We start from the raw sequence: 23055 nt of genomic DNA on the forward strand, positions 1-23055 counted from the left end.
TGAAGCAACAGAGGCCTTGGGCTTGGCTCCAGTGTTTATCTAACCTGACAGATGTCTAACATGTCATGTTGAACTTGTGGGGCCACATCTGAATAGACAGCTTCCCAATTCACTTAATATGTACAGTATCCCTGAAGTGTGTGTGTGCCTTTTTCTAGTAGTCACTATCCTTTTATTTTTGAAGTAATGATTTCTAGCATGGGCTGCTGACTGTGCAAGACCCAGGCTGTAGTAGGGGTTTGGGGGGAGGGGAGGGAGAAGAGTGATTAAAGCGTCATTCTCCTCCTCTATCCTGTTAACAATCTTGACAGAGTAGCAAAAGGAAAAGGACATTTTCTCTCCAAACAAATACATCAAACACAGCTAACCTTCCAGGATGCTACAGGCTAGGGACCAATCAAAAGTCATGATTACAGTAACGTCCTCATCCTAGATCTGTGAGCTTTCTCCAGCCTCAGAGTCTATATTCACGTGCTACTGTGTTTCCTATTCTACTGACTGATGTTCTGGTTAATGGTGCGCTGCTTTTATTTTTCATTTTATCCCTCCCCCCCTAATGTGGCTATTTGTTTTCCTGTAGGCTTCTCTTAGGTACAGTCAGGCATGGCAGGAGTCTGTGTGTAGGGCTGTTCTCAATAAGCTAAGAGGAGGAGTCTTCCAGGTAGATAGAGACCAAATGTAGATGGTATTGTCTTGTGTCCCCTATGTCTAAAAACAGCTGACTGAGGGTGTATAGTAACCAAATGGCATTGGATGGGATGACAATATGGCCTTGTGACATCTGACTGGGACCCAGCATGGTATGGTATTCTTGGGAAATCCAAGCCACGCTGCAGGCTTTCTACAGCTGCAGCCTCTCCTTTCCCAAAGGGGGATGGTGCCACAACCTTTATTTTGGAGGAGGAAGGCAAGGAGGCCCAATGTGTGCTGGAGACACACCAATGGGTGTTAATGCAGGCTGCAAGTGTAGGATGCTAAACTTACCCAGAAAGGTCCTTGAGCCCTGGCTTGTCTCTGGAACAAGTAGCTGCTGCTTGTTGTGCTGTCCAGAATCATATATGACTGGCTCTGTGTCACATATCTGCCTGCCTTTTGCTCAGTTTCGTCTTCTGAGAGCCAGAGCCAGGGCTGCTCTGACTTGATGGAGCTGGGGAGAACCAAGGCAGAGCTATGGAAATCTGGGCCTGTGGGGTTCAAATGCCATGTCTGGAATAAATTATGGGAACTGAACACTGTACACAGAGTGTGGGTGGGTTTTCTCCACTCCCCTGCAAATTACAAGCAAAGTGGGCCTTTCTGCTTGTGACCCAAAAGTTATTCCCACCCCCACCCCAGTAAATACATTCTGTTAAAATGTTGGCCAACTCTCATGTGTACGGTCTTGCCTTGCTTGAATTAGGGTCTTTAATCAAGAGATTATGAATATTCAGGTGTTAGCATATATTTCTATTTGCAACATAATAGTTCCTTATCCTCACAACCAGCCTGATGCAACTGCTGCGATCACTGTTACCCCCATTTTGCAGACGGAGGCCAAAATAATTATTTTGCACAAAGCTGCTGGTGAGGTTATTGCAGAAGTGGAGTTTGAACCATGTCCAGCACCCTATCCACAGGGTGGATCCTTCTGAATTCAGTCCTCTCTGGGTGCTGGTTGCTGAGTGGCTCCCACAAGGCTCAGTGACAACCCTCACCTCCCCACCAACTGTCTCTTCTGAATGCACTGCTATCCAGCACAGGTTGCTTCCATGCTAAGGTCCTTAAGTACTCCAGAGACGTAGCTTTTTGCAGTCAGCTGGAAGTAGAACTAAACTGTGGTTCCATATAGCACTTAGGTAGCACTGTGTTTCCCGTAACACTCCTACAATAGCCATTCTGACAGGGTCAGAAGACCATGCATGGAGGCAGCTGGTTATCATAAGAGTTTTGTGGGAGCTGCCCTTGCACCCTACTGCCCTTTCATGAGCATAGGGTGCAGGATTGCACTCTGTGTTCTTTCCGTGTTACTAAATACTGGGATATGACATAATCTGGTTTACTTCAAACAAAAGGTGGGGGCTCTGAGAGTTGCAAATGACATTTTATATAGTCCCACTCACACTTCGTTTTATGTTGTCTTTAGAGAACATCTGATGGCTTTGACTCGGTCCCACTGAAGACCTCCTCTGGCACCACTGACATGGATCTTTAGGAATGGATTGCCCACCTCCCATGCCTTTCCTGCAGGATGCTTTGGGAGTTCTCCTTGGTTAATCCCTGCACTTTGATGAACTTGCCATGTGGCCTTATTGGATACACTTTTAACTTCAGCTTCTTACTGTACTTTTTTAAAACCGAAAATTTTAACATTCCCTCCCGAAACAAAACCATGCCAAATACAACTGTGCTTTTAAAATTATATGTAGATATATATTTGTATGTTTTCCTGCACTCCCTACCCACTCTTCTATAATGCTTTTGGGTTTTACCTTTCAACAAAAGTTGTTCTATGCTGGTGACAATAGCTGCATTTCCTCTCTCCCCTGACACCAGAAATGTGTAAAACAGCTCAAGATATCATTGCCATTAATTAAGTCAGCCCATTGAGACAGGCTCTTAAGGCTGCAATCCTCACCTAGGTGAAGTATATATGCACACAGCTGCTCTGTAAATGTTCATTTCATTTTAACACCAACTTGACCTTCAAAATACTTTCTCTGTGTACTAAAGCAGCAACAGTATTTTGTCAAACAGTGGTGAGGCTTGCCTGCCTCATTAAGAATCCTTCAGAAGAGATACAATTTGGGCTCAAATTGCAAAGTTCTGCACTCCGCCAACCAGCCTCACTTTTATAGGATGACTGTTTCTTATGCCAGAGCAGTCTGCAATGACTTTGCAAGTGACAATTCCATTAAAGGTTCCCTAAATTCCGTCATAGTAGAATCTGCATGTGGTCCAGGCTGGAAGGAGTATACTTCAATCATTTAGAAAGGGTATGATTTAAACATTGAAAAGATTATGGCCCAGAGTAGCTGGATTTTCCTCGTCTGTTTTTATAGCGATGACTTATGGAGAAATGCTGTGCAGTCTTGCATCTTGTTTGTAGACCTTTAGTTTTAAAACAATAAGGGAATCATTTATCCCTGTGCTGACTTTCTCCAATACTTGAAAACCCTTATCCTAGGATATTGAGGCAGGAGGTGTTATTTTTTATGTGACTTCAGAATTACCATCCAGGAAAATGTGTGCCTATTGTCCGTGCCCCATTGGAACACTTTCCTTTGGAGGAACAAAAGTATAATACTTTACACAGTATCAAGAATCAGGCGGAACTTCCAGCAGAATTATCCTGCATGAACACCAGGAGAATTAATACTTACTTCTTTTCAAGTTATGTGAATTACAGGTGCTAGATCTGTGGCTGTGATTATCAAGTATGCCATGGCAAATAGAGGCTGGAGAATTACAGTCAATCATTTCCCTGTCAGGCCCAAGGATGAGTGGAAAAGCTTTTAGAAAAAAAAGCTCTCGACCATGAATTACAGAATTCAGCTTAAAGCAAATCCAGCTCCTCAACTTTCACTGGGGAAATAGGTAACATGTTTATCATTTTATGCAATTTCCTTGCCTGATCTTTATCCAGAAATATCCCTTCCTACCCCTGGACAGCCCTCTGTTGCTGTTTTTTTTACAATTCTTCCTCATGTAATTTTGTGCAGGCCTAGGCATGCAGATTTTTTATTTGGCAAATAGTGAAGAAATAATTAGGTTTTGGTTTTACTAGCCAGTGTTATATCCAAACACAGCCACTGAATACATTACAAATGGCTGCTCCTGAATTCAGTCAACATTACTGACAACTGCCAAGCCAATGTTGACTGATTTCATCTCTCTGTTTGTTTTGGCAGGTTAAAATAGCCTTTAGTATAAAGCACTTCAATGAAGAAAAATACAGAATCCCAGCTCCTCCTTTCAGTCATTCAGTTTTAATTCCAATGACATTACTCTTAGTTCTGCTTTCAGTAACTTTCTCAATTTCCACACACTCTACTTTTCTATCTATATTGTACAAGTGTTAAACAACAACAACAACAACAACTTACCTTTAGAGCAGCTGGGAGGAATTTGTACAACTGCAGGTAAGGAGGGCTAACCTTGGCTTAGGTTGACTTTAGTTTATTGGGATTTGTAATTCTGTTGCTTTTCCTTCAAGAGAAGAAATCAAAGATGGCGGTGGGCAGTGTTATAGGTTATGGGAAATGGAGTAATCGAGGAGCTGCCATATATGGTGGATGGGCTGCATTTTACTTGGTGAGTTACCCTGCGGAGGCTTGTGGATGTTTTTCCCCTTAGCATAATGCTGCTTACATCAACAGTGAAATGTCACCGTACCATAAACTTTGATATATGTCCATGTAGCTTTTTTACGGTCAGATTTCAGGCTATTCCTTGGAAGAGGAGATTTATTTCTTCACCAGTGAATCCTGTGACTATGAAACCAATCCAGTAGCTAGCTTTCCCTAGTGCTAAATGCCACTGCTACCTGTTTTCAATCAGAAGGAAAATGGATTTATTTTACTTGGAAGGTACTCCAAAGCTATGGCCTAAGGAAGCCTGAGATGCTCATCAGAGGATGAGAAAACTGACCTCAAGAGACACGAAAGAGAAACTGGCCCTTTTTAATATAGTGACACATCTGAAAATCTCTGGGCTCTGGTTCCATTATTTTACACAAGAAAGATATATTCAGGGACAGCCTGGAATACTACTGTGGAAAGTGGCACCCTGTTGTCAAGACCCAGGATAGGGGAGAGGAGCTTGGGTAATAAGCTGTTGATAAATTGCCAGTGGTGAAGAAGGTGTTGATGGATAGCTTCCCCATTGCTTAGGAAGAAAGGTTAAGAGGAACTCAGGACTGTTTCCAAAATAAGTTCTTATGCAAACAGAACCAAACAGAACCAGAAGCACAGAGCTAGCACTAGGCAGAAAGAATACCATAAAGAGATGTGTAAACCAAGTCCAGAGTCTATTGCAGAGGTCAGCTTACCTAAGCATCTCACATCAAGCTGAAAAAGCTTATTTTCACCCTCTGCTGTTTATGCTAAAGAGAAGAAACAAAAGCAGCAACAAATCCTTTGGGATGATTCTGCGGCTTTGTTAACACATAGACTTAATGTTTGTATGTCATTTGTTCAATAGTGTAAGGGGGGAGGGGGAGAGAGAGAAGGGGGAGGGGCACTTGCACCAGCCACAATCTAGATAGGGTGCAAAGTAGACCTTAAAGATCAGGAAACATTTTATTAAGAATGTAAGTGGTGCAAAACACCCCCACAAAATCTTTGGTTTGGAAAATTAGATGTTTTGTTTGAGTGGTAAAGGCAACAATTCACTTGGTTGGGCATGCAAACATAAGAGCAGCCCTGCTGGGTCAAGCCAAAGGCCCATCTCCTCCAGCTTCATGTTCTCATCATGGCCAAACCATAGGCTTCCAGGAAGCCTGCAAGCAGCGCCTAAGCACAGCGACAACAGTTGTTTCCCAGCAACATGCAGCATCTGACAGTGGAGGTGGGACATGGAGAGCAGCTGGACATCCAGAATAACACATTTGCAACTTTTCCTTGGTTCTGTCCTGCAACATCACCTAGTCAAACACATTCAACCACTTCATACCATTGGGGCTGATGCAACAGGGAGTAGAGAAGAGAATCTTATGGTCAGGCAGTGGGTATTTTGTACCCCAACTTTTGAATAAATTCATGGTTGAGCAGTAAGCAGGAAGTACAGCGAGGATGTGGAGTTTTAGCAGCAACACCTTTAAAAGATTCAGTGCCATTCTCACCCCAGATTGTATTACTTGCTCCCCAAAGGGGGCTAATCCAAGAGTAATGCTTGTTTTTATTTGTTTAACTCCTATACTTATTATTGAGGGTAGGAAGTGTCCAGACTTTCTGACCAGTGCCATTTATATGAGTTTACAGCAGTGGCCCTTCTCTAATTCTCTGGACTTGCTCTTAAATTTAATTCAGAGCATCAAGTGAAATCAGAAGGGTACTTTTGACAATTTCATAGAATCACTGCTTCTGTTTTTGTATGAAGTTGTGATTTATTATTCTGGCTTTTTGTCTTTGCTATATTTTGTATATGCTTGAAACTATTTATGGATTAAACCAATATCTGTAAGATTTGATTGACATACCAGATATGTTGTTGTCCTAGCAGCAATCTTCAAGGACTTTCATTGTTTGTGTGGACTAGGTTATAAGTGCTATTCAGGGACTACAATATGATACCTTTCTTACATGGATGACAATGATTTTTTGCAACTCTGTATGTTACAGAATTGATTGGATTATATTTATATAACTGTGTTTTTTCAGCTTTGTGACGATAAACTGCAGGTTAACTTGCTCTGTATGCAAAATGGGCTGGGTTCCTTTTATATATGATTTTAATAGAATTTAATAGTTTCTAGAGGCAAGAATTGCATGTACATTTTTGGGGTTAAAAACAATAACACTTCTGAACTCGTCTGATCTCTCTCTTGCTTGGAATGATATAAGGGAGATGAAGTAAAGGTGCAGAACTCTCACTATTGCATCATTTATAACAATTAAACAGCATAAAAATTAAATAGGATCTGCTTTACATCAAGATGAATTAACCATCTAGCTCAATTTTAATGGCTCTGCTATTGATTTAAATGGGTCTACTATTGAGTATCTCTGGCTGTGCTAACTGGCAGCATGTTGTGGAATCTTAATTTTTTTCTGGCCCATCTATGTGAGATTGTGTTTAATGGAAAATACTGTACTGTGGTTTGAAGCTGGGACACTATTCTTATAAACCAATGTGTTATGGTCCCACCAAAAGATGCATCTATACTGCCAGTCCTTAAATGCCTCCTTTCTCTGTATTTTTAGTTCTGTTGGTCTCACAGAATAAGAAACATTTAAGTGAAACAAACAAACACAAAAAGTATGGGGCATGACTTTGCTTAACCATTGCTTTTACAAGTGTGCTGTGTATGCACCTTAAAGCTGAAGGGTCTTGAAATATTCTTTTATACTATTATGAATTTGGTCATGGTGATAGGCACTCTGGCAGAACACACAAAAGCAACCAACACGCCTCTTCTCATTGAAACCCACTCTGAACTTGCAACTTGGTTTTATTAGAAACATGAGAAGCTGCATTGTACCCAGTCATGTTAAACTGAGTTCAGTACTGTCTACGTGGATTGGCAGTGGGCTCAAGCACTGCCCAAAGAAAGTCTTCTGCAGCCCTACTGAAGATACCAGGGATTGAGATCTCTCCCTGTTTACATGCCAAGCATATGTTCCACCAGTGAGCTACATCCCTTCTGCTAGTGGTGTATAAATATGGCAACTAACATTTAACCCACTGGTTTATTATATATGCTATAATCAACATCATTCTTGGAAATAGCTTTAAAGGTAGGTCTTCTATTTATACAAGTGGAAACAAGACCTTGTAACAGCTAATGGTTTGAGATATGGAAAAGAATTGTTTTATTGTGCACATCCAATAAAATAGTCAGGTCCTCTAGATAAAAAATAAAGGGTCAAGAGCAATTAGCTTAAATGCTAGAACTGTTCTTTTTTATTAATGTTTGCCTGAACCATTAGGCTTCATAAAAGGCTGCTTTTTCAATGCTGTTGTGATTGTGGAGGTTGTGCATGCTACCATTTTACCTTTTAAAAAAATTAAACACATATAGCACTTCTTGCTTTAGCAACAACCAAAGCTGCAAGTTGTACAAATTCAAAACAGTTGCAAGGCATTTGTAGCATCTTGAGACATGTCCTAAATGGGGAGGTGACAACCTGATGACTTTGGGCCCTTTTGGAAGGAAGGGCGGGATCACTGAGCTCCGTGAGATTGCAGTAAACCTAGTAATGCTCTCCCTGAAACAGGGAGTGCAAGTATTATTAAAACAATTGTTGTCCATCCAGGCCAGCTATGTGTTGGAAAGCATAGGATCAGATTATTGTTATTTATTTATTAGAATTGCAGAATTGAAAGGGATCCTAAGGGTTATCTAGTCGAATCCCCGCCAATGCAGAATCATACCTGACAAATGGCCACTCAACATCTGCTTAAAAACCTCGAAGGAAGGAGAGTTTTCCCTTGAGTACTAGAGACTAAGAGTGTCTTTGTGACAGCTGTATTTACCAATAGGGACTGGGCCATGGTGGTGCTGTGGTCTAAACTAGTGGTTCTGAATTAGCTAATTACTGATGACCCCTTATCTTTCAAAAGCCAAGTTATGGACCCCCTACTTTTGAAAAATTTGATAACTATGGTAGTTACCTGTGCAAAGCAAACTTTTGAAGAAAATGTGGGGCAGCCCCTAATAAGCAAATAATTTTAGGTATACTAAAAAACAACAACACACAAGACCATAAAATTTGTGATCTTACTACAAATTGCCTATTCCCAGACAGTGGGTAAAACTTGTCTTTATTGCTCCACTACAACTGAATAATGGAATTGTGTCCCTAACTTGCTCGTTGACTCACAGTGCTCAAACCAGCCAGCTGGGGGTTCCCAAGTCCTCACTGGGCTCTTACCTTCACACAGCTGTCAACGTTTCCCTTTTTCAAAGGGAAATTCCCTTATTCCTCGCAAGAAAAGGGGAAAGTTGACAGCTATGTATCTTCAGCGTTAGCAATTGCTGCTGCAGTACAATGTTACCCAGCCCGTCCTAGAGCTCTCCTTTTCTCGCTTTTTCTTCTGCGCTGTACGCTGGTCTTGCTTTGTAACCCTGACGAACCCTCACTGAGCACGGAAGCCTACAAGGCTGCTCCTGTCCGGACCATCCCAGCTCCACTTTGCAGAGGACCCGCAGCCCGCCTGAGCATGCGCCACGCTTAGCGCGTGCCCTCTAGGTGGCGCTCTAAACACCCAACGCCCGCCCTGCGCGAGGCTCCTCCTCCTTTACGTGAGAATCTTCTGCGCACGCGCAGCGCCTTTCCCACGCCCCTCCGCGCTCGCAGTGCGCACGCGTGGCCTCGCCGGGCTCTCCTCCTGTCGCTTTGCGCCGGGCGGGCTAGCTGTCTGTCGAGCGTCTTCCTCCGTCCTGAGCCGGCGCCGCTCCTCGGCTTCCAGTCGCTGCCCTCCGGCGCCATGGTGCTCGACCTGGACCTCTTCCGCGCCGACAAAGGCGGAGACCCTGAGCTGGTGCGGGAGACGCAGCGGAAGCGCTTCAAGGACCCGGCGCTGGTGGACGCGCTGGTGGCCGCCGACGGGGCCTGGCGGAGATGTACGTGGGGCTATGGGTGGATGGGGGTGTCAGATAAGGCTGTAGGGGTGTCGTTAGGAAAGAGGCAGAAGAGAAAGAGCGACGCCCCAGCAGGCAGCCTAAGGGGGCCTTTGCGACCCCGACACGTGTCTCCCCATCCTCACGTTTCTTCCTTGAACCTCTTTCACGCTACCTCTGTGAGGAGCCGCGTTTGAACTCCTCGCCTCGGTGGCGTCCGGCGTGGGATAAGGGGTGAGGCCCGTGAGAAGAAAGGGGCTCCTCACGGCCGTGTCTTCCCTCCCCGCCGTCGTGTGAATGGGCACACAGACCTCTCTTTCTCTCTCACTCCCCCCCCCCCCCCAGCCATGAGGTTCAACGGGGAGGGATGACCCTGCGGCCAGTTTTTGCTTCTGCTGCTTTATTTCTAGGCCCCGGTCGAAGGGGAAGGTTTGGAGTGGCTCTTTTGAAACATCGGGGGAAGTCATCCCTTCAGAGGGCTTCAGGGCGCTCCCATCTGTCTTCCCCACCCCTCCCAAAAGTGTAGGGTGTTGTTGTTTTAATTGTATTTCCCAATTAGGGTTTTCCTCTTCTCTTCGCTGTCCTCTCTGGTGTTTCACAGCTGCATTGCCCTTTAAATGGACGGGCTTGCGATTTGGCAGGACGCTGTTCAGGCATTGGTGCTGCCTAGTCTGATGCAATCCTGCTGTAACCAGCATCATAGAAAGTGACTCTGGCACGCTAGAGCTCATATCAGCCGCAGCACTGCTTCATTTTCTGTGGGCATGTTTCCTTGCCAGCGATTTTGATAACTTGTGTTAAATGCCTTTTACATTGTGCTTTACATTGTGACAAAGTGTTGGTAATATTGCCTGTGATGAAAGATGTGCTTTATTCCCTCTAACCAGAAAATGAGGGGCAGGGGGGGGGGAGGAAATGGAATGGGCCTGTCACTTCAGGTGCCTGAGACCACTGCTACTCATTTAGAATCAGATGGAGGTTCACCATATGATCCTATGCCCCAAACCATCTCTCCTAGACTTCATTTTCAATATCTCCAGTATGCGGGTAGTGAGGAGTCTATGAAATGATATAGAATTCAAATTGTAATATAATAAAATACAAGATATACTAAATTAAAGAAGCCATCATTATAGAATTTAAAGTTATACAGCATCTAGCAGATTGTGTTTAAGTTGCTGTAGAAATCATTAAGTGATTTCTAAGACCTTTAGCAGTTTTCAAGTAAAGCATTGCCATCAAGTACAGCGTTGGCTGCTGTCTGTATATGGAAATTTTGGAAGTAGGATGAGGAATACTTTGAAATATATATATCCAGCAACAATAACAACTAAAATAAAAATGAGATATTCAATTTATGCTAAACTTCATTTTACTGTACCATGCAAAAATCATAATGAGTGTTCAGAATTGGAAGCTGCTTCCTTTGGTAGTGGGAGTGTTCTGTATTTGCAGGCCTCTGAATTGCATCTTCTTGCTGAGATTAAATGAGAAAAAGCATATGCCATCACTTCCCATAATACTTTACAAACTACTATCCTTTCTCAGAGGTTGCCTGGGTATTGTAACTTTTGCGCAGTATCATGCATAATATAAGATAAAATCTCCAGTTTAACAGAATGAACGTATTTTAATCTGTGCTACACCCATAGTAGCAGCAGCAGCCGCCAGATAGTTCAATAGACTTATGATTTTGTGTAGAAACTTATCCTTTAAATGTAGACGCCTCTTAGCATTTTTTCAAATGTTTTCCTTCCAGGCAGATTCCGTGCAGACAATCTGAACAAACTGAAGAACCTTTGCAGCAAAACTATAGGCGAGAAAATGAAGGTGCGATTTATTGGAATCACAGCTTCTGATTGGTTACCAAAACCACTATGATGTATGCCATTTTGTTTTGTGATTAACTGTGCTAGAAAACATGTAGAGTTCAATCAGTGGCATGAAAAACGCCATTAGGGAAATAAAAGGATTGACAGATTGGGAGCTGTCCAGAAGAAAAGTGGTATGTCTGAGAGTATGATGATGAGGCAGCATGCTCAACTATACTATTAATTTTAATATTAAAGGTAAAGAGACCCCTGATCATTAGGTCCAGTCATGACCGACTCTGGGGTTGCGGCGTTCATCTCGCTTTATTGGCCGAGGGAGCCGGCATACAGCTTCCGGGTCATGTGGCCAGCATGATTTAAGCCGCTTCTGGTGAACCAGAGCAGCGCACAGAAACACCATTTACCTTCCTGCCAGAGCGGTACCTATTTATCTACTTGCACTTTGATGTGCTTTCGAACTGCTAGGTTGGCAGGAGCTGGGACCAAGCAACGGGAGCTCACCCCGTTGCGGGGATTCGAACCACCGACCTTCTGATCAGCAAGTCCTAGGCTCTGTGGGTTTAACCCATAGTGCCACCCATGTCCCATTTTAATATTACGGAACACTAAAGCACAAAGAAGTTGTCAAGCTGAATTGAGCCCACTGTCATCTTAGGATCACAGTCTGATTCCCTCCCACCAAGCAATGAGACAGAATCACTTAGAACTGGGTGAGGGGAAAGTGAGTTTTATTTATTGACTGGCTTTTCAAACTGCCTTTCATACACAGAATCTGAGGGGAGTGTACAAAATATATAAAAATACAATAAAATGACAAACCTATGGGCCCTCAGTAGCAGTTGTAAAATACAGATACCAAGACTTTAATCCTTGCAGCTAAATCCCTGAGAAAAGAATTGCATTTTAAGTAAAGAGTGGGATAACATTGCCCCTAATGAGAAGGAGTTCCACAAATGGGCATGTAATGACAGTGAGGGCCCACACGTGTTGGCAGGATCAGGAGACAGGCCTTCTCTTTTACTTATGAAGTAGATTTAGTATCTCCAAATTATTAATTTAACACTTCTGAAAGAGTACTTTTCCAGTTTTATTTCCAATTGATACTGTGTTGAAAAAATAAAGGGTGATACCAGATTTGTTTGTTTACTGCAGGGGTGGCTACCCTCTTCTGCCCAAAGGCTGCATTACCTTTTGACCATGCCTGCAAGGTCAGCATGGCCAAAGTAAAAGTGGGTGCGGCTAAAATGAACATGTACACCATCATCCTTTCACGGGCATGCAGGACACACATACGCCACACACAGAGATCAATAACCTCCATTGGAACTCTATTTCCTCCCCGCATCCTTTCCCCAGTTTTACTCCTCAAGCTTGCAGGGCTTTAGAATGGAAATGATGGCATCAGAGGCTGCCTCTGCACAAAGTCCTCAGCACTGCCATGAAGAGCAGATTGTAATATTCCACCTGCTTCAGAGCACTCTGATGGTGGCAAAAATGGAATTGTGTATATGAAGAGGGGCTTCCTTGCACTGAGCCCTTAGTTCAGTCATGACTAAGTAGAACTTTGAAGGGGTCATTCTGTTCTCCTCACCCACATTAGAGCACTCCAGGAATTGCTGAGAGAGAACATGGCAATGATATGTATGATGGATATTTTATAATCTTTACTAGGAAATGTAAACCAATGATCTAGGCAGGTCTGCATTTGTACAATATTTGTACAAATACAACCTGCATTTGTAGAATATTTTTGTTCTATCGCTTTTTTATTTGCCAATTGATTGCTTTTTTTTTGTATTTCTACATATATAGAAAAAGGAGCCAGTAGGAAATGATGACCACATACCAGAAAATGCACAAAATCTCGATGAACTTACAGCAGACATCTTAGCAGTAAGTTATTTTCAACTAGTTTCTTACTTGACCATTCACTGGTTTACAGTGTATTGTATCTGTGAAATATACTCTGGTGTTTGCTTTTCGCCTCACCCATGTCACTTGTGCAGCTTCAGATTGGGTGAGGAGCGTGTGTGAACAAGAAAATATGTTAATTGCATTCTGATTCTTTTGTTCCCTTGCACTATATTAATTGATCAGTTACCAACTGGTCTCTAATGTTGGAGCTGTGGTAATTCTCTCCCTATGCAGGTTAGCTAGTGGATTTTAAAGTGTGTTTTTTCACCTCTCTTATACCCTGAGCTGAAATACAATTTTGGGGGAGGGGTGGATCTGTAATTTGCCCCTCACTCTGCTAGTTCATCCTTTTCTCATGGGCAAGAGAACTGTGAGGCTTGCCTGTTGTCCACTGCTCAGTCAAGCGGCTATGGATGCTGAGGTTTAGGAAGCTCCTCATCTCCCCTTCCTGCTGTAGAACAGAGGGAGTGGCATGGCCGGTTCAGCTCTGTGTGGACCATTTGGCTTGGCAGCATTGGAGCCAAACTATTCCCAGCGTTCTTCCAAGTCTTAGAGCTAAGGAAGGGGTGGATTTGCTGCATAACTGCTGGGATGACCCCAACATGTCAACCTGGGAATAAAACTCGGGTCACTATACTTGCCAACAGTGACGGCTAATTTACCCTAGCATAGTGAGTGAAAATGTAGGAGCCTATGTTAGAGTAAGGACCAAACTAGATAAGATGTCAGGAGATCTGCAGTCGGGTCTCCTGATGCATTTTTTTTATCAAAGGAGTCTGTGGAAGGAATTTGATTGTGGAAACAATGCTAAAGGAAATTGTTTAACCATTTCCCTCTGCACCCTTTCCTAACTAAATTCTCGCTCTCCTCCCCAAAGCTCCTATTTGCCCCAAGATGGAAAGTATATAGGTTCCCTGTATGAGTATATGCACGTACAACCAGGAGCTTTGAATCTGTAGGAAAAAACATAAAGAATTTTGGTTTTATTAATTGGCCTAGTAAAGTTTGTATTAATAGCTATATTGATGAATAACAAATTGTTTATTCAGGACAGTTGTTTGCAATTGTAGTTTAAAGAGAAGTATTGTGTCTTCCTTATGTTGTCTAGGATTTGGCCCATTAAGGTTTTATTATGTTTCAGAAAGTTTGTATAGACGATAATTACGTTGTAATAAAGAAGTTTACAATAAAAAAATGAGGATTTTTGGAACATATTTATTCCTTAACTTTGTTTCTGACTGATTGAGGACTGAATCCATTGTGTATACTATACTTCTGCTTCCATATATAGCCAGACACATTTTGTTGAACTGTTAACCTGTATTCAGTACAGTTGTTATGCTGGTGGTCCAGAGAAACCTAAAAATGTTTTTCTGGGTGCCTCAAATTAATTCTAAAATTACATTGGGAAGATTTTGGATTATATTCGACTGTCATGTAAAAAGCACTTAAAGTGTGAGCACTGAACTAAAAACAATAAGTCCTCTTATGCTACTGAAACAATTTATAGTGGGGTGACTTTAGGCCACCACTATCTCACAGTATAACCTATTCCATAGGGTTATTTTGAATATAAAATGGTGAAGGAGAAACATGTACACCACCTGGTGGTCCTTAGAGAAAAGCTGGATATAAGTGTAACAATATTTTTTTAAAAGGATGTGTGTTTACTATCGAGCAATAGATCATCACAGAGATTTCATACTTGCTATTGTCCCAGAAGCAGCTGCTTTTCTGGATATAGAATAAGCCAATGCAGAGATTCAGTAGGAAGCACAGCTTGCACTGTCTGTGCAGCTGTAGTAAAAAAAAAGAATAAGAAGCTAAGCCTCCTGCCTTGCACAATCGTTTGTCCAGGCACCAGCTGCTGGGCATACATCTTCTGCCATTTTGATAACTCCACAAGTCACAGAATTTCTCCCTCACACTGCAGCCTTGCAGCTGCTACTACAGATACTATAAAAGCTTTATATCCGAGAGCAGTTAATTTACCATCTATTGTATGTTCAGCTCTACTACACTGTGATAGTGGACCTCTGCCCTAGAACTTGCTTCCTCATTTTATTCCTTTCAGCAACAAGCCAAAGTATTTTATACCTCTGGTTTTTTTTATAGGGTTGTTGTTTTGGATTGTTGTTTTTCTGCTGATATTCGTTGGTTACGTTATTTTAATTATTGCTTTATTTTGTGTTTTACTAGTAAGCCACCCTGACAATAGGAATAAAATGTGTTGGTAGAGGAATTTAATAAGTAAACTATTTGCCATGTTTCTTGTTGCATTACTCATTTTGCCATAAAAGCAGAAAAATTGTGAAGAAGATAGGTAGAGGGCTTCGTATGCCAATTGGCACCTTTTGTTAGCAAGCACACTCTGAAGTGAGAAAGATCCTGTATATACTAATAGCAAACATGCTTTCTGAGTGTAGGTACTTATACAGCCAAAACAGCATTGTCCATGCACAAGAGAGAAGCATCAGCAGGCTTTGGAAAACACCAAGGTTTCCAGATGTCTCAAAAAGTGAGGGCAGGGCAGGACGGGATGTATGGGAAGGAACCGCAGTGAGGACCAAGCTTGTTCGGTGGGCACAAAATGCTGACAGTTAGCAGGGTGGCAGTGGAATGGAGTATCTTGGAAAAAGACATGGCTAGCTTGCTGTGGTCCTGAACAGAAGCCCTCCACCGTATGGTATTTTATTGCGGAGCCCAATCTTCTGTTATGATAATAAAAACTGAGCAGTAGCACAAAGCATTCTTGCACAGGATACTGTGCTGACATGAGTTTTGGATCAGAAACTTCATCAATCAACCATTGTCTTGTCCTTTGGCCCCTAATTTGTGCCACTCTAAGACTTACATGTCTGTAATGCATAATGCAAAGCTAGTCCTTGATGAGGCTTTCTATGTGTGAGCCAAAGATCTTATCTGAGTTTCTGCTGGTAGTAAACCAGGTATTGTCTTTTACCCTGAGTCCCATAGAACCAACATTGGTTCTTGGTGATGCTAGACCACCGGCTGAAATGTGAAACTGTAGTTGATAGAATTACGGTTTCCAAAAAATGGATGTGTCTATTTTCACAAGATATTATTCTTTTCTTATATTTCTTATATTAGGCCCACTTTTGTGTTTCAGGGTCTTCAAGTAAGCCAAATAAAGAAAGTTCGTCTTCTAATTGATGAAGCAATACTGAACTGTGATGAGGAGCGCTTGAAGCTGGAGGCAGAGCGGTTTGAAAACCTCAGAGAAATTGGAAATCTCCTTCATCCCTCTGTGCCAATCAGTAATGATGAGGTAGGAGCAAATTCCACACTTTTATATAAATGTGCATGAAAGACAGTGTGTGGTTTGGTTGTTACAGCCTTGTGCATCACTATTAAACTGTCCTGCTGGTAGGGTGGGGAGACGGCAAGCTGAAGGTATAAAGTCCTGAGGGTGTGAGACAGTACATCCTAGGTGAGGAGGTTGAGAAGTTTATGCAATTTGTATTCTAAAACAGTGTTCCCCATAGAAAAGAAAGTCACAAATGGAAAAAAAAATCCCAAATAAGCACAAAACCCTGATCTTGTTTAGGAAATGTATGGGAAACAGACTTAGGCTGGAATTCAACATCATGGTATTACAAATGTCGCATCTGTGCAAGCATATCAACCTGCCAGGTGGAACAGTCTCCCCTCCCCCATGTGCTATTCTGGTGGTTCTCCCGACACCCACCCACCCCCTGAGACAATTTCGGGGGGTGCAGGTCTCATGCAACAGGAAGGCCCGTTGTGCAAGTGAAAGTCCCTGCATTAGGCTTCCACTGGCAGGGCCCCTTAGGTGAATCCTACCCATGATGTGTGGCTTGGAACCAACCATTTGTCCAACAAGACAATATTTTGTTTAATAATACTATTTAGTGAGTCTGATACAGTACTGGGCTGGTTGGATTTTGCATTGGAATAATTGCCTAAGAGTGTTGCCATGGAGACGTCATACTCATTCCAGTTGTTGGCAAGTAGTAATTTTGAAAGCACTTAAGAGAGTTGCTGGGTGCTTCTGTGACAGCTCTGCAGGAAACTAAAAGACCATCAGATCTATTCCTTGCTTCCTCTGCATCTCAGCCCCTTCTCCAGGGCAGAGCAAACCCACACACCACCTTCTCTTCAGTCAGCCTATAGGATGCAGATGGCAGCATGCCACAAGTAGAGAGCAAATGCAGTGCAGGAAGCTTCTGGCAATTGTAAGTGCTACTGTGCAAGCAAATACCAGCCAGGATTGTGCATGTGAACACATACAATTAAATCATGGATGAGATAATCAGATAATTGGATTGATATTGTTTCTATTGGGATGTTCAAAGGCCTAGAACAAAACTTTCTCCCTTTTTATCACATGGGTAGGATGCAGATAACAAAGTGGAGAGGCTATGGGGAGACTGCACAGTGAGGAAGAAGTATTCTCATGTGGACTTGGTTGTCATGGTGGATGGCTATGAGGGAGAAAAGGGAGCCATTGTTGCTGGAAGCAGAGGATACTTTCTAAAGGTGAGAACTTAACTTCTTAATCATTGCTATTTATAGGACTGGGAGAATTGGGATCCCAGAAGAAAACTTATTTATTTTGAAAATTGTACCTTGCTTTTCAAAGCCAAAACACCACCTTCACAAAGTGGTTTGTTTAATATCTAAGCTGTAGAAGACTGTCAGAATACAACGTTCCTGCCAGTGCCGTTTCAAAATGTGGGTTCTCGGGAGCAGAATATTCACTTACCTACTTTCTTCTTTGTTGTTCTATAGGGTGCCCTGGTTTTTCTAGAGCAAGCTCTCATCCAGTATGCCCTGCAGACGCTACGTAGCAAAGGTTACACCCCTGTTTATACCCCTTTCTTCATGAGAAAAGAGGTGATGCAGGAAGTGGCCCAGCTAAGCCAGTTCGATGAAGAGCTCTACAAGGTAAGGTGGGAAGGGTAAAATTACTGTTTTAGTAGCAAACTCTATAAGCTTCTAGAAAAGTGTTGTGTTGCTTCCCTTAATGTCCCTGGAGCCATGTGGAATTTTTCAAATACTGCTGGTAAACTTTCAGTCAGATAATTGACTGTATTTCAATATTTGTCCTTCATTTCAAATTGCTGCACACTTCTTTAGGAAGCATTTCTACCATCAGCCACAGTCAGTGCTAATAATTTATGATAATGAAAAGGAATGTTGTGTTGATAGGTTAAAGGTTTTGTTAACATTGTTTCTAATCATCACAGGCATTGTGCCATGTCTTCCCCATTTTCTGATCCACAAGTACTTAACTGTTTGTCATTGGGCGTCAGAATGGTTAGTGATGTTTTCATATGAAAGGTAATTAATGTAGCTAAGTTGTAGCTAAGCAACAACTTAGAAAAGCAATCATAGAAGAAATTATATGATCCAGTGAACCAGTAATTTAGCTCACAAGGGCTTTCATTGGAATGGTCCACTGACGCTTTGTCTATGTACATGACATCTTGCTGCACTGGTCTAACGGACTAACTTTTTCTACTTCTCAGGTACTTGGCAAAGGCAGTGAGAAGAGCGACGATAACACTATTGATGAGAAATACCTGATTGCTACATCTGAACAGCCAATTGCAGCATTGCACAGGGATGAATGGCTGAAGCCAGAGGACCTGCCCATCAAATACGCTGGGCTGTCTACCTGCTTCCGCCAGGAAGTTGGTTCACATGGCCGGGATACCAGAGGCATTTTCCGTGTGCACCAATTTGAAAAGGTATTGCAGTTGCAAAAGTTATTAATCCAGGGTTGTATTACTCATTTCACAAACGAGACAATTTCTGTTCACACAACAGAACTTCCCCTTCTTCTCCCTCCCCCAATCCCCGCTTCCCTCCAGATCAGATCTGAGGGTGGGGTGGGCACATGGGAAAGGAGAAGGGAGGAAAGTTAACTGAACAGAAGTTGTTCCACTCACACAATGACTTTGCTTGGGTCAATCCCCAGATAGTGTGTGTTTTTCAGCGATGTGCTGTTGAAGAAGTTTGCATTGTTGAAATGTATTGGGCAATTGAAATGAAATTGGTGTTCCTCTGTAACAGTTTATGTCAATTGAAAGTGTTGTCTATATTCAGTAGGAGACCGATAACTATTTTTCTCTGTCTCAGTAGTACTTAGAAGCTGGCTTATGTTTGGTAACTGAATGTTGTGTTTGGTTGCATTAGGCTGTTGGGTTACATTCAACTCCATTTTATGATTGTGTTCAGAAGTTTTATTTCGTTGTTTTTTCTTGGTAAGGATATCTGTAGTAAAATTTGCAGGGTCCCCCCCCCCGACTTTTCATGCTGTCAAAAGCTTGGGAATATAAGCATTGTTCCCAAAGGAACTGATTTTAGGGGTTGATGTTAAGTCACAGAAGACACAGAACAGTATAATTATTATATTCTGGGATTCAAATTCCTCTTTGTGTCTATGAAGGATTGCTACTTTCTTTTGTTTTTTATTTCCTCCTCTGAAGTTTCTGCTTTTGACCCTTTCCAGATTGAGCAATTTGTCTACGCATCACCTCATGATAACAAGTCTTGGGAGATGTTTGATGAGATGATTGCAACTGCTGAAGAGTTCTATCAATCTCTGGGCATCCCTTACCATATTGTGAATATTGTCTCAGGTATGTATATACCCCCCAGATAATTTGCAGCCTAATCTATGTTTGGTTTCTCAAAGTTAAATCTTTCAGTGTTCATTGTGGCCTGCACCCTAGAAAGTGTGCACACAATTGCACCTGACAGCCAGTAATCTCTGGTCATTTGCATCAGGATTTATTTGCTCTTAATTGTAAGATCTGTAGTATCTCAGCATGCAGCCATGTACTCATGTTTATTGTCCAGACTAACACACATTCTAATTGAGGGAAATGACCATAGATCTCCTTGTTACTCTTGGTTTCATTCTGTATCTCCAAAACTATGAGTGGGGTGAGAAAGGCACATCTTTCAGTTCCCATTATTAGAACACTGAATCAGTACTTAAATGCCACCTCATGTTGTTACAGGTTCCTTGAATCATGCTGCCAGTAAGAAGTTGGACTTGGAGGCATGGTTCCCAGGTTCGGGAGCTTTCCGTGAACTTGTTTCTTGCTCGAACTGCACTGACTACCAGGCACGTCGGCTGCGGATCCGTTATGGACAAACCAAGAAGATGATGGACAAAGTAGGCTGCTTTGTATATTTTACATATACAATTCTCCCAGTGCATCATTTACAATATACTGGTGTTCTAGTTAAATAATTATTTGGGTTCTTAAGAAGGTGCTGCTGTTTACCCATGTAGCCTTCAGGAAAACATCTGCCTTTTTGCTTTAGTCTGATAAGTTTTTTCTATTCGCCATCTGAGTTGATTGTCCCAATAGGTTGCAACTTTGAGTCCTTGCTAGGGAGACAAGTTGGCAGTAATGTTGATTCTGGAGATCTAGCAAAAGTTGGAAAGGCCCTGTTAATTTCCATAATTTCCCATAAAGATCCAGGTTTTCTGCCTGTCATTTTGTCTCACTACTTCTTCTGTGATTCTGCCATGGAAGTGACCAGTTTGAGAATGGTCCACTTGCCAGTTCAGAATTAACTGACTGCTACCAAGGAGCCCTAGGATTGCTTTCTTGAAAAAAGTAAAAAATGTAATCCCTTAAAATTATGAAGAGTGTAGAAATGGAAACCTGAAGAATGAATAATCATTGGGCTTTCCTTTTCTTTTTTAGATTTATTTTTAATTTGAAAGACAGAGGTTGTATCCAGTGAAGTCAAACAACCCCTAATAGTTACTTGGTGTTCAGATATTGGACATTAGTAAACAAACCAAGATTCATACAAACACATTTAAAGGCAAAGCTCAGTTATTTTCATTCTCACAATTATCACAGAAAAGGAGGATGTTATCTAGTTCAACTAACAGTGCAATCTACCTTGCTGCTTCTAAAATGTTTAGATAAGGAAGTCTGTTGCAAAGTGATTGGTTAAGCTAAGCTAGAAAATGTTAGTTGTAGTGTTCCTAAATTGGAACAACTATTTATTAGACTGAAGGCTCTGCCTTTTCAGATGACTGAGTAACAGAATGACAGATTAGGTTTATTGGAATGGTTATTTTGGAGATGGTATTTATCCTCTTCAAAAATGTGTTTTCTTGCTGCTGCTTTTACTTGCTTTTACTTACTGAGAACATGAAATGTTCTGCCCTCAAAGGTGGAGTTTGTGCATATGCTCAATGCCACGATGTGTGCTACAACACGTGCTATATGTGCCATCCTTGAGAATTACCAGACAGAGGAAGGAATCATTGTACCAGAGAAATTAAGGGACTTCATGCCACCAGGTAATAAAAAGAAAATGCTTGTTGCCCTCCCCATAGCCATCCATAATTATTTATTTTATACCGTCTAATCGTCCTTGTTGTCTGAGCCGAATAACTCTTCTCAACTCATAAAACAATTGTGACAATTTCCTCCTGTCTAGAGTAAAGGGTTATATCTAAACAAAGAGAATTCATTACAGTTGCTATTTTTACTGACCCATAACATTTCAAAAGGAGCAGTATGTAAGAGGATGCAGGTGGGTCTCTCTGGTCCTTGGCTGGAAAAGGGTGGGCAAGCTCAGATGTGCTGTCCCTAACACTGTCTCCTTTACTTTGTTCAAGGACATGGAGTAAATTAATCAAGGTGACTTGGTGTGTAAGATTGGTGTGATGTGTGAGAACAGATGGAGGATTATTGTTGATACTTCCTTTGTAGAAGTTTGGCCCTGGTGTGTTCACTCTGTTATCTTGCTCTGCCTTCTTCCTCCTTTTAGGCTTGAAAGAAATGATAAAATTTGTAAAACCTGCTCCTATTGATCAGGAACTTTCCAAGAAGCAGAAGAAACAGCATGAGGGAAGCAAAAAGAAATCGGCTGGTGGGGACTGTGCACTGGAAGGAAAGATGCAGAACATGGATGTGAACAGTCCCTAAAAGGGATCTACGTATGTGTTACTTTTTCTGAGATTGCACAGTTTAGTGCATAAAGCTGCAGGGGGTCCTGGATATGAATTCCTGCTTTGTCTCATCCCTCCTGTCACCATGGGCAAGTTACTTTTTTCCATCTCGGCTTCCACCCTCTGTAGCCTGGGAAGATGCTCCTTCCCATGCTGGCTCTGAGGATCCACTGGTGTTTGTTTTCACATTGAATGTGGAAAGCACTAGAGGTGCTGACCAGTTCCCCAGAAGTCTGTATGTCTTACATTATGTTAATTATCTACGGAAACAGTTTCTATTCAAACCCCTAGTTGCAAATCCAAGCAGAGGGAACAAACTGCTATATCATGTTTATTTGCTGAAAATCTCTGCTGAGCAGAAGCAACACTGGGATAAAGCAAAGATCAAAAGGGAAAATAAGTATAGGCATGAGGCATTTTACTGTAAAGACAGTCTTTGCATAGTCATAGGATTTTACCTGATATGGTGGCACTCAGTGAATAAAGCAAGCATTGAAAAAAAATGATGCTTTTCTCAGTTGTATTTTATGACTTCTGTATTTCTTGGATTCCTTTAACAACATTACTTGTATCTGCTCGCATATGAAGCGGACTGTTTTACACAGATGTGTAAGCGGCCATAGTTTGCAGATATGAAATGCAGGTTAATAGAACCCAACTTTTTGTTTTGTGTTAGTACTGGCCTATTAGCTGTATGCCTTCAAATACATTTGTGCAATACTTCCATGTCAGCATCATAACTTGGCCTGTATCTTCCATTTACCTCAGTTATCTGTAATTTTCTGGATATTTAATTCATTCAAATTGTAATATTTAATAATATCTGTGGAATTTGCATAGCAAAAAGGAATCCCATATCAGATGAAAGATAGAAATGGAGAGTGCATGTCACCAAGCTTTTAGCACTCTAGGATGCAATTAATCTGGTCCTAAAGACTTGAACTCATCTAACATAGATGAGTATTTCCTGGCCAGCTCCTTATCAATCTGGAATTTCAGTCCTACCCTCTTAACTGTTCAGGTTACCTATATGAGATTGCACAGGGTTCCTCTTTGGAGAGAAGACACAAAGG

At 41.9% G+C, this 23055-nt stretch overlaps 2 protein-coding genes across 4 annotated transcripts in view; both read left to right on the forward strand.

The window, feature by feature from the left end:
• ELAPOR1 (endosome-lysosome associated apoptosis and autophagy regulator 1) overlaps positions 1-6400 on the forward strand; it is a 61238-nt gene extending 54838 nt beyond the window's left edge. For 2 of the 3 annotated variants that reach the window (XM_083509787.1, XM_083509785.1), the window contains exons 22-23: positions 581-661; positions 2123-6400. In XM_083509787.1, the coding sequence (XP_083365913.1) occupies positions 581-661; positions 2123-2191 (150 nt within the window). In that variant the 3' untranslated portion in view covers positions 2192-6400. The remainder of the gene's footprint in view (positions 1-580; positions 662-2122) is intronic. The other variant, XM_083509786.1, reaches the window with a different exon arrangement.
• Positions 6401-8970: 2570 nt separating this feature from the next.
• On the forward strand, positions 8971-22485 carry SARS1 (seryl-tRNA synthetase 1). Its single transcript, XM_083509870.1, has 11 exons — positions 8971-9262; positions 11019-11089; positions 12904-12984; positions 16136-16294; positions 17383-17526; positions 17779-17934; positions 18519-18740; positions 19505-19634; positions 20019-20176; positions 21199-21328; positions 21802-22485. Exons 1-11 carry the CDS (start codon positions 9127-9129, stop codon positions 21957-21959), a joined length of 1545 nt encoding a protein of 514 aa, XP_083365996.1. The 5' UTR covers positions 8971-9126; the 3' UTR covers positions 21960-22485.
• Positions 22486-23055: the final 570 nt, after the last annotated feature.

Source organism: Podarcis liolepis (genome assembly GCF_965112155.1).
Source record: "Podarcis liolepis genome assembly, chromosome: 6".
NCBI classification, from domain to species: Eukaryota; Metazoa; Chordata; class Lepidosauria; order Squamata; family Lacertidae; genus Podarcis; species Podarcis liolepis.

Coding starts and splice junctions, on each gene's coding strand:
- SARS1 (XM_083509870.1), top strand. CDS start 9,127: ATGGTGCTCGACCTGGACCTCTTCCGCGCCGACAAAGGCGGAGACCCT. Junction 16,295..17,382: donor TGCCAATCAGTAATGATGAG/GTAGGAGCAAAT, acceptor TCACATGGGTAG/GATGCAGATAACAAAGTGGA. Junction 18,741..19,504: donor GTGTGCACCAATTTGAAAAG/GTATTGCAGTTG, acceptor GACCCTTTCCAG/ATTGAGCAATTTGTCTACGC.